This window comes from Phocoena sinus, chromosome 5, assembly GCF_008692025.1.
Source record: "Phocoena sinus isolate mPhoSin1 chromosome 5, mPhoSin1.pri, whole genome shotgun sequence".
NCBI classification, from domain to species: Eukaryota; Metazoa; Chordata; class Mammalia; order Artiodactyla; family Phocoenidae; genus Phocoena; species Phocoena sinus.
Genome location: NC_045767.1, coordinates 64,810,527 through 64,825,924, shown reverse-complemented (window position 1 = coordinate 64,825,924; position 15,398 = coordinate 64,810,527). Strand labels below are relative to the sequence as shown.

At 35.1% G+C, this 15,398-nt stretch overlaps 1 protein-coding gene across 3 annotated transcripts in view; it reads right to left on the bottom strand.

The window, feature by feature from the left end:
* Positions 1–15,398, bottom strand: part of KLHL5 (kelch like family member 5) — a 75,600-nt gene that overhangs the window by 38,308 nt on the left and 21,894 nt on the right. For all 3 annotated transcript variants that reach the window (XM_032633487.1, XM_032633489.1, XM_032633488.1), the window contains 3 exons: positions 4,979–5,158; positions 2,034–2,170; positions 1,296–1,492 (listed from right to left, as the gene is read on the bottom strand). In XM_032633487.1, the coding sequence (XP_032489378.1) occupies positions 1,296–1,492; positions 2,034–2,170; positions 4,979–5,158 (514 nt within the window). The remainder of the gene's footprint in view (positions 1–1,295; positions 1,493–2,033; positions 2,171–4,978; positions 5,159–15,398) is intronic.

The following is a 15,398-nucleotide window of genomic DNA, read 5'->3' as shown; positions in this document are numbered from 1 at the left end:
GCCCTGTCTACACAATCTCTATTTTTTCACTTGAAACACTTTGACATCATAAATAAGAAACATTTCTAAGAAGCGATTACACCACGGGGAGAATAAAGGTTCTGCTTTTGCCTGAGTGCTTTTGCTCACTCACATAGATCACTACTGTGTTGAACAGAGTAAATCTAAATGATGATGATGATGATGATATCATTTATTGACTGGGTATACTATGTATCAACTACTGTTTTAAGTGCTAAACTTCTATTAACTCATTTAATCCTCACATTAAGCTCATGAAGTAAGCAGAATTAATCTTCCTCATAGTTACAAATATCTATTCTTATAATTTTTTCCAAATCTCTATTTCTCTAGTAGAAGATTCCTAAAGTACTGTTCAATCCCTTCACCTACAAACCAATTCAATGGAAGGAAGGGGGATGGAAGAGAGGATAGACAAAAAAATATCCCTTAAACGTTGACTAAATCAGTAACATGGATAATGATATATGTGTATGTGAATGTTCACATTCTTTCTTCTCTCAGAAGCCGTATTGCCCTAAATGAAGCATTTAAAGCAAAAATTTCAATCACTGCCCAAGTGTGAAGACCCATGTGTAGCAAGATGGTCATTCCTTAAAAATCCACACACCTCCGTTCCCCAAATCCCTCTACTATTAAGATGGTGGAGGCTGGTCCCAACAGTATGCCCTCAACATGCCCTTATTTTCTTGCTGTCCTAGATCAATCTATATCCATTATCCTCCAGGCTTCTGAATCAGAACCCCCAGTGTTTTACTTTGAGCACATAATTTGCTACAATTAATAAGAACATTTTTCTATGTAGCTAAAGACACTTCTAACATATAGTCAGATTTATCCTTAATAAAAAGTCTCCCTTTCATCCTCCTATCTTCTGTACTAATACTGCACCAATACACTACAATCACTATCACCAACTTCCAACAGTATGTGGACAATTCTGAAATTCATCCATGTACTACAAAATAAACTGTCTGGGGGGGAAATCCTGCTTTAAAAAGCAGCAGATCTGAAAATCTTGAATGGAATAGTCCTAGGCTACCACTCTGCTTCTTAGTGGCTATAATAACTTAAGGCTTGACTCATAAGTCCAGGAGAAATATTACTTGATGTTTTTTCCTCTTAACTCAATGAAAATATGACAAACTACACAGTGAGCCTGAACCTCAAGACATATGCAGAGCCATGGGAAGACAGCAACATGTAGATAAGCCTGCAACAATAAGGAATAAAGCAAAGAGCATATACCTTCCTGCTTTTCAAAAAATACATACCATAGTATAATTGTGAGCCACTTTATGCAAATCTGTACAACCTTGAGCATCAGCAAAAGAACGGATTCCAAGACAGTTGGATGGGTGAAGCTGTTTCATTAAAAACTTACAGCATGCTTCCACAACCTGTGAAAGCTGAAGAAGGCAAGCTGTAGATAACAGGCACTCAATATTATCTTCTTTTAATTCAAGGCGGCCTTAATGATAAAAAGAAATTCCATTAACTATGGAATTATATTAACTTTAGTTTATAAGGTAATTGGTGTGAACAGTAATAATTCTAAACAAGAGCTCATTACATGCATTCCAGACATAGATGATTTAAGACATTCCAAAAAGAAAAAAAGTACTAAACATGAAAAAAAACGATTAGCACTTTGCGACTTCTACTAAAATTTAAAAATTAATAGCTTGCTTCCAGAATTTTTAAAGAATGATTTAATTAGTAATATATCTATTACATATAACTAAAATTTTAAATGCAATAATTAAAAAACATAACTCATCAAATTATTACATTAATATTTAAAAATATCATTCAATAGCTTAATTATGATAACCATTTTAAAGGTTCTAATATAGAGGTTTTAACCTATATACATACCACCAGGGGTGGTGATTATATAACAGCAGAATTAACTGTTACCTAAGGCAGGCTTTATTAAAAGCAGAAATCTGAAATCATATAATACAACTTACATTTAAGAAGTTTTAAATTCATATTTTCAGATTTATTACCTGTATATGCATACTGAATCAAGGACCATAGTGAATTTGGTTCTACACCTTCCATTTTTATTTCTTCTTGCCTTGCTTCCCTGACATCATTAGTAAACATGGCAGCAAAATAATCTGAGACAGAAGAGAGCACCAATCTAAGAACATATTAGAAGAAAAGCAACAAATCAGTGACAACATCAAAGCTGATGTTCATTAGTAAATGCGGCTGCTTTCTTTTTCCTTATTTTTCTTTTCCTTTTTAAAAAAATTTTGTTACCCATAGAAAGTGCTTGGTACTGAGAAATGCATTTTAAGTTTGACAAATTGCTTTATGCTCTAGCTCCTTCCTTTGAGTAACAAATTACCATTACTGAAAATTTTCTGCTGACATAAATGATTTACTCATTCACTACTTAAATATCCCTTTTTAACATCCTGAAAAAAAAGCTACAAGCTCACAGCATTAAACTGATGGTAAAAAAAATGGGGGGAAGAATGTAAAGGTTCTTCTTTTTATCACTTTTGAAAATAATCTAAGTTTTGTTTTAATTGTAGAGGTAGTCAATATATGGAAGACATTTGAGACTGGTTTTAGGTTATTTTTAAAAAATAGTTATTTATGTATTTGGCTGTGCCAGGTCTTCATTGCCACATGTGGGATCTTCGTTGCAGCATGTGGGATCTTTTAGTTGTTGGCATGCAAACTCTTAGTTGCAGCATGTGGGATCCAGTTCCCTGACCAGGGATCAAACCTGGGCCCCCTGCATTGGGAGCACGAGTCTCAGCCACTGGACCACCAGGGAAGTCCCTAGCAGGTTATTTTTAAACTTCATGATTTTTAAATTATTATAGTATATTATAATGCTTGTATTTTGTTATAAAATTATATCATTATCACAATACAAAACTATACTCTGTATTTTGTTATAATACATTATTACATATTAGGTATGTCTCTGTCCAAATTATTGATAGTCACATATTAAGCAAAAATAGGTTATAAATATATGTATTTGAAACGTGCATTTTTCATTTGATAATATGTCTTGAGGATATTTTCCATATCAGCACACTTACACAGATTTACTTTATTCATTTGTTAAAGAAGTAGAAATTATGATACAGGTAATAGTTGAAGCTCTCTCTATGCTCCTCTCTAATTCCCTTTACCTCTCTCCCCAGGAGAGAGGTTTGCCAAACTGCTCTCCAAAGAGCTGTGCCAGTTTAGTCTAGCACCAGCACTGCATAAGAGTTAACCTTTCCCCACAATATTGTCGATGTCAAAATTTTGGCCACCTAAAAGGTGTTAAATGGTATCTCATTGTTGTTTTAATTTTCATTCACCTGATTGTTAGTGAGGTTGAAGGTGTTTTCAAATGTTTTTTGGCCATTCAGGTTTCTTCTTCTGAGAACTGCCCATTCATTCAGTTATTCACTGAACAAATAATAATGCACACCTAATAAATACTGGGCACTGTTCTAAATACTTGAGATGTATTAATACCTTCTCTTATGGAGTCTTACATTCTACAGGGAGACAAACAATACCCAGCAGAAGTAAATTCTATAGTACATCAAAAAGTAGTTAAGTGCCATGGGGAAAAAAGCAGGCTAAGGGCAAATGGGGAGTGGGTTTAAATAGGTGGTCTCATGGGAAGGTGACACTTGAGAAAAGACTTGAAGGAGGTGCAGGAATTAGTCACACAGGTATTTGGGAACAGCATTCAGGCAGAGTAGCAGCCAGTGCAAAAATCGAAAGGCAGAAGCGGCATGCCTGCCACATGCAAGAGACCACAAGGGGGTCAGTGTGGTTCAAGCAGAGTGAGAAAGGAGGGCAGAACGGTAAAGAGGTAATGGCAGGCTGGGTCACATAAGCCACTGTGAGGAAATGGGCTTTCACACTGTGACATGAGGAGGCACTGGAAAGTTTGATCAGAGAAGCAACCAGATCTAAGTTCCATTTTAAAGGATCACTCAGGGAGCTGTGTAGAAAAGGGAATGTAGGAAGAAAAAGTGCAAACAGGGAGATTAGTTAGGAGTTTCTTGCACTGGTAATCCAGGTGAGATGGTAATGGCTTTCACAAGCATTGCAGGTAAGGTAATGCGTTTTGTTTTGTAAACAGGGAATTTGAGATACCTGTATGAAATTTAGGTTGGAATATCTTTCTAATAAACCCATGCTCACAACATGGACTTTCTGTCACAATATATAGTAGCATCTCAATAAATATACGCTGAACTGAGTAACTGAAACCTTTAAGACCAAGACCATTTTTTCTAATTTTACTTTCGCTTTGGAGGGTTTAACAAAACTTTTGGGACACAGTATTAATTAGTTTTGAAAGGTATTATAAAAAAAACCTTTGGGATCATAATGGTGATTAACACTGAACAATTAAATATGTAATTATTAGGAGAAAAATAATGAATCGTTATTTATTTAACAGCTTCTATTTCCTTTTCTTACATCAAGAAGTAACACTTCATTTCTGTTAAAGGCTTTTATTCCCTAGCACCACTGCTTTTCATATTTCTTGGAGGCAGGCAAACAAGTTGGAATAGATGTGGCTATTTAAAAACTCAACAGTTTTGCCACTCCATTCCACCAGTCTTTTTGTTTCTAAATACTCAAAGCTCTAATTTCTACTGAGCTTACTGAAAGTTATTTAATAGGTAGAATTAGGTGGAGTGCTGCTCATAGTAGCTGAAATCTATACCAAACAATACTGATTTCAGGCTGGTATGTTTTGTTTTTATGCTTCTACAGAGGGAAAGTGATCCTTTTGGGGTCATTTAATGTGTAATAATTTCATATGCACTGTCTTCTTTGCAGAAACTCCATGAAATATACTACTTTACCAAAAGAGTCCATTGCATAATCAATTAGAACAAGTTACCTCAATATACATAATTAAATGATCAAGGAAATATTTCACACATACAGAAATTTAGAAAACAATTACCTGTGAGCTGGAATTCTGCGATCACCAGCAACTAGAATTACATCGCATAACTGTTTGTGTCTCAAATAGTTTTCCATCTTTTTGAATGTTTGTTCAGCATGATTAAGGGCTTGGAAGAATTCATCTGATGAACATGGCTCCATAGTATGGCAGGATGATGTCTGACTGCTATTGGAAGTCCTGAAAAGAAAGAAAACACACATTTTGAAAAGTTGCTAACACATTAAAAATATCTTTCCTATTAAGTCCTTTTAAATCCTTCAAATGTAATAGAAGCAATGCTATCAGTCTATATTAATGAACAATCATTCATCATTTTTGCCTTTGAAAATCAAATGATGGCTCAAATCATATGTGTGTCTTGCAAACACTGTGAATGTGATACCTTCTAGTTAATAGCTACATATATTCTTTGCCTGTTCCTGAGGTCTCTTCTCTGGTGAATACGACGTCTCTGCTGAAAAAGAGCCAAACTATATTCATATTGATAGCCATAGCTCCAACATTATATTTAAGGGCATAAGAGATCTTTTTTTTTTTTTTTTTTTCGGTACGCGGGACTCTCACTGTTGTGGCCTCTCCCGTTGCGGAGCGCAGGCTCCGGACGCGCAGGCTCAGCAGCCATGGCTCACGGGCCTAGCCGCTCCGCGGCATGTGGGATCTTCCCGGACCGGGGCATGAACCTGTGTCCCCTGCATCGGCAGGTGGACTCTCAACCACTGTGCCACCAGGGAAGCCCAAGAGATCATTTTTTGAAGGCAGAAAGGGAATTAAACTCTTTTGGAGATATAAACCCAAGCCATCCTTTATTTAAAAATGGGTTATGTTCACAGTTCATTTATAACTGTTTAGAATACAAAACATATTATCATAAAATTATAAATGAATTATAAATAATTATAAATAATAATTATTAATAGATCATTATAAATAAATCATTATAAATTATAAATAAATCATCTGATTCTCTGACTAGTCTTCAATAGCCCAGGTAACCTATAACTTAGATTATAGCTTAAAAGAATTTGATGGCCTAACCCAGGTATCTAAAAATTATTTGAAATTTCCAAATTATAATTTGAAGAGTATGAGTTCTATATTTTCATCATGATTCATTGATGGAAATGGTGAAAAAGTGAAAAGATTGAGACTAAGAATGAAATTCTAAACCCACCCCTCTCCCCTAGATCCCTTCTCCAAGATCACTTGAATCAAGTAATCAACATCCCTTGGTTATACAATTAACTACAAAACCACCGACTATGCCATAACTTAGTTATCATTTCTCATCAGATCTACTTTTAAGGATATAATGATTCTGATAAATGCTTTGTTGAATTAAGCCTCACTATATCTTAAAAGAATTTTCTTAATATAAATATCTAATATCTTACCAGGGACCAGCTGTCCTCTTGACCACCAACCCTACCCTCTTTGCTGATTTGTATTAGCTCTCTGGCTCCTAGGAATTCAAATTTTCTACTCCTATTTACACTCTCTGCTGAACATTTCGAACTTCTTGATTTGCTTTCAAGGCTTCAGTTGCTATCACATGTTAAATAAACATGTTATTTCAATGTGACAATTAATTCAGAGATTTTTGGGTATAGCAATCACTCCCACTGCTCCAAATGAAGGATCAAAAGAAGTGCAGGCTTCTGATTTGTAGTCTGTGGAAAAGCAAAGCTGTCCATTCACAAAAGGAACATGAAAGAGGTAGGAACAAAGCTACTCAGGCTTAAAGAGCTGCACAGCTTTCTAGCGTTTCTTGTTCTGTTTTAAGAAATTTGGGACCTCGCACATACAATTTTAATAATGGAAGAATTTACTTAAAAAAAGAATTTGCTGCATATCCAGACAACTGTAGAACCTAGGTATCAGAACCATTATACACAGAATTTTTACATCTAGAAGGAACCTATGTAGTCATTTAATTCAACTCCTTTATTTTGCAGATGAGAAAATTTTGAGGCCCCAAATGGCTCAAAGTGATCAGCCAAGGACATATAGGTAGCTGGATACAAAACCAGGGATCAGGAGGCATTCAGAATGTTGGTCAAATCACTCACAAAGGAATGGAAATTTTTGCTTACCTTTACCTTAAGGCATCAGTGAGTGCAAGGACCAAGGGTATGAAGGGAAAATGATAGTACAATATGAATGAGGATAATCTAACAATAACAACAACAACAACAAAAGACATGAGAATTCAGGATCTTAGACAAAAGTCTACTGCTCTGTTACTGCCCCTTAGCTAGGGTTAAGACAGCAAGAGTCTCTTAGTTTTCCATGGGGCAGAGATAACATCTCTATCTCTGGCTAATCAAAGGTTTTTAATACTCTGGCTCTGTGTAATTTATAATGTCATTACTTTCTTACTATTTCTTTTCCTATTATGTGTTTTGGTTTGGAAGCTTGAATTGCTGTACGTGGGCCTCTCACTGTTGTGGCCTCTCCCGTTGCAGAGCACAGGCTCTGGACGCGCAGGCTCAGCGGCCATGGCTCACGGGCCCAGCCGCTCCGCGGCATGTGGGATCTTCCCGGACCGGGGCACGAACCCATGTCCCCTGCATCGGCAGGCGGACTCTCAACCACTGCGCCACCAGGGAAGCCCCCCATGTGGCTATTTTAATTAAAATAAAATAAAATTAAAAAGTTCTTTAGTTGAACTAGTCATATTTCAAATGCTCAAGTAGCCCCATGGGGCTAGTGGCTGCCAGATTGGATGGTGCAGATATAGAACATTTCCATCATTGCATAAAGTTCTATTGCATAGTGCTGATTCAACTCTGTTACTATGTATCTGGATGAGTTATTTAACTTCTCTAAGTCTTACCTCCAATAGCAATACAGGAATAAGTAATACATAGTACTTTCTTTTAGAGGATCCTTCATGGGAGGATTATTAAATGAATGCATAACCCTAGCACAGAAAAAGTACACAATCAAGGTAAACAAACTCCTATTAGTAGATCCTTGCTTTTCAAAGGCCAATGGGAAGGCCCATAATCTCAGTCTTTTGTCTTGTACAATGTTGTTTGTTTGGTTGTCTTCCTAAAAAACGATCGCCAACATTATCAATTTTTATAACTAAATTTCCTGATTCCTAATTAAAATGGCCTTTAACAAACCCAGCAGACATCCTAACCCACAATATAAACATCTGGGAATAGGCCATTTATGGAGCATTTAAAACATATTTCTCTGTGATTCCTACTAGATCTTTACATGGTAACAGAGGAAATATATCTAACATTTCTGCTTAGTTTTATTTCTTTGATGTTACTAAGATGGTAAGTCATATTTCAAAGAATTGCATCATGAGATCATTCAAATCTTTTGTAACAGACGTTCTTTGTAATGAACTCTACATTGCTGGATATTTCCAGGCTACTGGGAAACATTTAATTTTTAGCTTATTGTCCCTCTGCAGTAGGCTATGAATTTGTAAGTCAGAAAATGCCTAAACATAGAAAAGAGGCAAGTATCAAACAAATCAAGTCACCAACTATTTATAGAGTAACTCCTGAGATGCATTATTGCACCAGTTGTTAGAAACTGGGGATGCAAAGAAGGTATGATTTTTTTCTTTCAGTGAAGGGACTTAGAATTTGAAGACTTAAGTTTTATAAAGTGGAAAAAAGTAAACAGCAACACTAATACTTGCAATTCTTCAGATTTCACACATCTGTGTGCACACAATATGCACCAATACTATCTTTTTATTAGAAACTATTTAGATTTCCTCACTATCATCACCAGAACTTGCATTAGGCTTTCTTAATGGAGTAATTTTTCAAAAAGAAGTTTTAAAAATCACTTCACAAGAATTATACTGTATATGATTTTGCGTAGAAAACAAAGCTGCATTGAAACTCTTAAGTGGTATGTTTGGCTCACTCCCCAGGTAAGTGATAAGCTGCCTCATAGCTTCTGGCATTCAGAATTCATGCTTTTGCCAAAGTGCAGATTACTATATCATGAATCTTTTGACATCTTTTACACATATTCAAAGTCACAAATGTAAAATAAGAATGCAAATTGCTTAGTATAGGCTAGCAGTCTCTAAAAATATTTTTATGCATATCCTTTTCAGTATACTTTAAGCATGTGCCCCAATATATGGATATTTATGAGTTTATAAAAGATACACATATATCATTGTACAATTATTATTTACATGATAAAACAGAAAAAAATAGATTTAAAAAATAAAATGTAAATAAACATTCTAATATATATACATATAATTACCATTTCTCCAACAGATCATCTTGTACATCCCCAATTGGAACGTAACTGCGATCAGAATTTACAGAAAGGAAAGATCAGTATGGGCTGGTGTTCGGAAAGGCAACAAGCAGCAGGTGAGATCTGAAATACATCTTAAGGTTTAGATGAGCAAGGAGGAAGAGAAGTTGGGGTTTTCTCTTTTAAGGAGAGGACAAGGCAGGTACATAAAGAGAAATGGCAAGAGGCAAAGAAAAAGAATACCTTCACCTCTTCCCTTCTCAAGAGAAATACTTTTTCATTTTGGAATTTAAGGAGTTCTCTGCTGGTCCTGCAGTCAGAATATCTTTGGTGAAAAGAGTCAAATGTTGTTTATAAAAGAATCAGATTTTCTTAAACAATAACCAGCGTGAAGGAGAAGGGCCAGTGGGCCCTCTCATACAATGCTGCTGAGAATTAAAAGAGGCGTAATGTTCCTGAAATAACTTTGAGAATACAGATCAAAAACCCTAAAAACGTGCACACCCTTGGGACTTTATCCAGAGGAAATGGTCATCTGTATGTAGAGATCTAACTATGGGGAGGGGGTTATCACAGGTTGTTTCTAACAAGAAAATATTGGAAACAATCTAAATTCCAAAAAAATTCGAATATTGGTTAAATAACCAAAAGGTATGTCTGTGCAAGGGAGAATGATGCAGCCATTCACAAAGATACAGGAGAACATTTAATGACATAGCAAGCTGTTTTACTGGACACTGCTTTTGCCTATCCAGGATTCTTTCTATGGTAACAGACCCATCTCGACCTTTTGGGAAACCACACATACCCTACCTCAGTTCACAGGGCTTGGGCAGAGGTAAGCAAGCGACTGAGGCCTGGCCAACAAGAGTATCATATCTTCTGGTTATAATGATTGATTTGGGTGGACATAAGATCCAAACAAGACCAATGAGAGTCCATTTCAAGATGTTTGTTGGTACTCTTGGAAAAGAGTCACTCTCTTTCCATTGAGGAGGTTAAGCTGATAAAAAGTAAACTTAGAGCTACTAGTGGCTTTTTGCTACCACAAAGAAAGCCCGTCTAAGGTAACGCCATCACAAAGGAAAACAGATTCTAAAGAGGGGGAAAAAAAGGATTTCTGGTGTTATTTGAGTATCTGGATTCATCATGTCTAAAGTTGTTTGAGTTTTTGTTTACTTATGTGAATCAAAATGTTCTAGTTTTTGCTTGTCAGTTTGAGTTGGGGCTTCTGCCTTTTTTGACCAAAGGAGTCTTAATTTTATGTTTACATTAGGGTGAAAAAGGTTACAAAATAGTATGTACAATAAGATTCAGATTTTTATTCTAAAAACATATTTGTATTCTATACTTACCTAAAATATACTGGAAGGATACTTCCTCAAATTGTTAATGGTTATTATTTTGGGGTGGCAGGGTAATTTGTAATTTTTGTTTTTCCATTTTTGCTTATCTCTATTTGCTCACATCTCAGTGGTAAAAATAGTAAATAATATGGGAAAAAACTCATTAAAAAATTAGATCCAAAGATTCCAAAGAGTTCTATCCAGCTGTCCTCACCTCTTGCACCCTGTTGATTATAACCTCCAAACCATTCTTCACATCTACCACAGTAATGAGTTTTAGCTGGACACATGGCTACCCAGGCAGAGACCACAGCTGCGCCTCCTTTGCTACTAGTTGTGGCCATGTGATTAGGTTTTCAACAATGGCACGTGAGCAGAAATGATATATACAACTTGTGTTATTTGCTTAATGTCCTCCCTTTTCTTTCTTTGGTCCTTCCCATAGGCTAGAATGCAGAGGGGGAGCCGAGGAAGCTTTGACCATAAAGAAATAATAACACCCTACAGGATGGAGAAACAATATGGAAGGAATCTGGGTCTCTGAGGGAACCTGTGTAGCAGAGCTACCTGTCTGCCCTGGGCCACTTCCCCATTTGTTAAGTGATAGAGAAAAAAACTTCTATTTTATTTGAGCCACTATATTTCTGAATCTCTTTGTTATATTATCTTAGCCTATTCTCTACTAATATATTCCCTAAAGTTAAGTGGCCAAATTATATGGCTCTGTGCATATGAGTGATTATGTGGGGTGTGTATGTGTGTGCATGTGTATCATTGTTTTCATGCCTAATATATCTAATTCTAAAAATGTAAAACTTCACTATCCAGTTCCAACTAGATGAAAATAAAAATATAAGCAATAAGTGTCATAAAAGGTTCTTTTGCCTTAAAAATCTGGACTTATAAAGACCAGTTGTGCAACTGTAATGCTCAACCTTTTTCCTAAGCTGATTCTTTCTAGGAACTAATACGATTCCAATAAATTCCTATTCTGTTTAAACCAGCCAATTTCAGTTGCTTAAAACTAAGAACGCTGATAGAGTGTACAGACAGGTTTTAGAGGGTTCATGAATTCCTTGAACCCCATATGAAATATTTAACACACATATGTGCACATACGCACATGTATGTGCACACACACATACAGACGGTTTTCTGGGGAGAGGTTCCATGGCTTATGTCAAGGGAGTCCATGATATGACGTGGGCATACACGTGTGAGGGAGGACAATGCAATACATCCTTCCCAGATACAAGTACAATATAGTTGAACTTCTTTGCCATCTCTGGAAGCAAAATTTTTTTCATGTGGAAACATATAAGATTTTAATTTTAAAGTGAACCAGAATTAATAGAATGGTTCAAACAAGGAGGTATAGAGACAACCTAAAGAGGGTCAAGAAAAAGGAGATAGCACTTGAGAAATGGTATATTATGAAGATAACCCCTTGTTGGGAGAGGAGAAGGACCTACATGCCTTCAAGATGAGTCAAAGAATAGCAAATCAACTGACAAGGTATAGAAGAGTTCAAGGGTATGTGCAGTTGAAACACAGAGTAGCAAACAATGGATAAGACAGATCGGATGACTGTGGGTAAAGGGTTGTGGGTGTGTCAAGAGATTATACCTGTATGCCAGCCAGGGTTGGCTTTTTCAAGAACCAGCCTGAGAAAATTAGTTGAGGAGAGAAAGTGAAACTGGATAGACTGAATCATTAACTGTTATGCAGATCCAAGTTGAACTCAGTGATTAAATGAACAGTCACAGAGAACTGCTTACTGGTATGTGTGCATGAAATCTACATGTTAATCGTTTGGGTTCAAAATGCAGCTATTTCCAAGTGATCAAGGTCAATATCAACAATGATAAGTTAGATTGATGATATGTATCTTTGATATGATGTGCTGAAAATGGTACTTTTCCTTTGTGGTCTTCCTCCTTAAAACTCATTAACCCCCACCTAAGCATGAGAAAAATATCAGACAAATCCCAACTGAGTAAGACATTCTACAAAACACCTGACCACTACTCCCCAAACTGCTAAGGTCATCAAAAACAAGGAAAGTTTGAGAAACTGTCACAGCCCAGAGGAGCCTAAGGAGATATGATGATTAAATGTAACTGGTATCCTGGACTGTAACAGATAAAAGGACGTTAGGACGTTTTCTGTAACAGAAAAAAGGAAATTAAGGAAATCTGAATAAAGTATGGGCTTTAGTAACAGTACAGATACAGTAACAGATACACCATATTAATATATTAGTAATAGGGAAAACTGGGTGTGGGATATAAGGAACTCACTATACTGTCTTTGAAATTTTCCTGTAAATCTAAAACTATTGTAAAAATATAAACTTTAGTTTTTTAAATGCAGTTTCATTTTACTTACTAATCTTGAGCAAGTTACTTACCCTTTCTGTGCCTCACTGGCCTCATCTCTACAATTAGAATAATAATAGCAATCTAACTCAGAAATTTGTGAAGACTAAATGAGGTAATATAGTACTAAAATGCTTAGAACAGTGTCTCACAGATAGCAAGCATCCAATCAATAGTAGCTATTATAATTTTTGGATATTTGTATAGAAGTATTTTATACATATTGACTAAAAATAGTCTGATATATAAAATATTAAACCCTAACTTTATAAACAAAGGTTGAAATAATGAAAATTTCTCCAATATGTCAATATTACATAATTTCAAAATTGGCAAATCCAGTAAAGTGTAAACTGTGTTTAAGCTATGGTCACATGGTGAGCCACTATGTAAACCTGGCTGGCCCTGGTGAAAATTCATCCTGAGTTAAAGTCATTGGAACTTACTGCTCACATAGGTCACAACTGTTACTTAGGGTCTAAAATTCCTCATGGTATAAAAAACAAAGTTTTTTATTTTATTTTAAAAACAAAGTAATGACTTAGAGATGATTCCATAGACAGAGTGGCTAGGCTATAGACCCAAGATCCAAGTTAAAAGATAAGAAACTTTCAAATCACTTAGATGTGTGACAGCAGAAATTACCATAAGCCGAAGGCTCAGGCAGACATTTTTCCTACTTAGAATACAACTGATCATACATATTAGCAACATATGCTGCCTCTTAACTTCTGCTTTAACTTGTCTGGACCCACTGTAGGGGTTACGATTCTGTGTATGTAAAACCACTAAGTTGTCTTCCCTTTCTTCTAATAACTCAAAATTTCAATCTGAGTTCTGAGGTCTATGCAAGTATTATGACCGCTTAAATGAGAAATTCTTCGTATATTGTATATTATGACCGCTTAAATGAGACCGTATTATGACCGCTTAAATGAGAAATTCTTCGTATATTGTATTTCCCCATCATGTGATATCAATCTATAGTATACTCAAATAAAATGTTTACTATATATTTTATTATTTGCAAATATTATATAATGAAAATAACTATTTCCAAGTTATATACAGAATCTGATGAATGTCAGTGCAGCTTCTTTTGACATTGATAGTTTTTGATTTGTTTACAGTAGAAGGGCAAACACCTAGAGAGACTGCTTACTTAATCAAAAAGCTGGGGGCAAAAAAATTTATCCTCATAATGAAGATCAAAGACTCAGAGCTGGAGGACTGAAGGAGGATGTGAGAATTAGATATATTTAAATCTAGGGAAAAAATGGAAAAGTAAAAGTATACACACAAATGACGTTTCTAAAATCTAGAATGCTTTTTACTTTTTTGCAATAAGATGTTGAGATAGAAATTTTAAACCACCAGGAATATTAAATTTCTTTGACAGATTTCCCCTTATATCTAAAAATCAAAGACATGTTCTCTAAGTACATTTTATTTTTGAAATAATATTTTAGAAATAGTTTGGTCACTGCAGATGTGAACTGTTTACTCCCATCGACAATTGTATTTTCTTGAAGTATGCACATAGCTACCTCAGTAAAAAAAAAACAGTCTTTTTCTGTCATAATGAATATCCCACCAAGATGACACTTTAATATGGATACTAAAGAATAGATTAACTTAATTTCAGTAATCATTAGCTATGCAAACTACTTCTGTTGAAGGAAGTAAATTATAGTGACCTATGTGTGTACAACCTTTCTAAGGTTATACATGTATATAAATTTTATACTCACATATGCATAATCTCTCCAGGTAGTAGATACATGTTAAGATTTTCATAACTAATGCTGGTAAATGAATGAATGTTTTGTTTTTTGTCTAATTTTGTTAGAATATTCTTGATATATTGCATTGGTTTCAAATAAAAAGATGATTACTCTTTGGTTTCCCACCAAATGGAAATGGTTTTATCCCAAAAATGATAAACCCTGAACCTTTTAATATATACTTTATTCTTTTTATGGCAACAAGTATCCAAAGAAAATACAAAACACTGAAACCATATTAATTCAAATAATCTCCAATCAAAATTATTCGTGGCTCCTATTCCCTTAAAATAATGCTAAATCATAAACTAATTAAATTTTTAAAAATTAAATACACTAGTTACCTATGTAAAGATATTCCCCTCTCTCCATTACACAAATGATTATAGAGGACTGTTCTATATTTGTTATTATTCCAGCATCACAGTTCAGAATTCCATATTCTGAAGATTAGAAGAGAAGGCGGTAAATATCCCCAAGTAAAAGATATCTGAATATACAAACTCATTTTGTCTCCATCTCTTATGATGCCTATATTAATAATAACCAACAAACAAATTACAAGTATTATCAAAACCTGTAAAGAAATTTTAAAAGAAAAAGGATCCAGTAATTAATCTAGAAAAATAATAAGCCTTTAAATATTTTTGAATGAAGATGA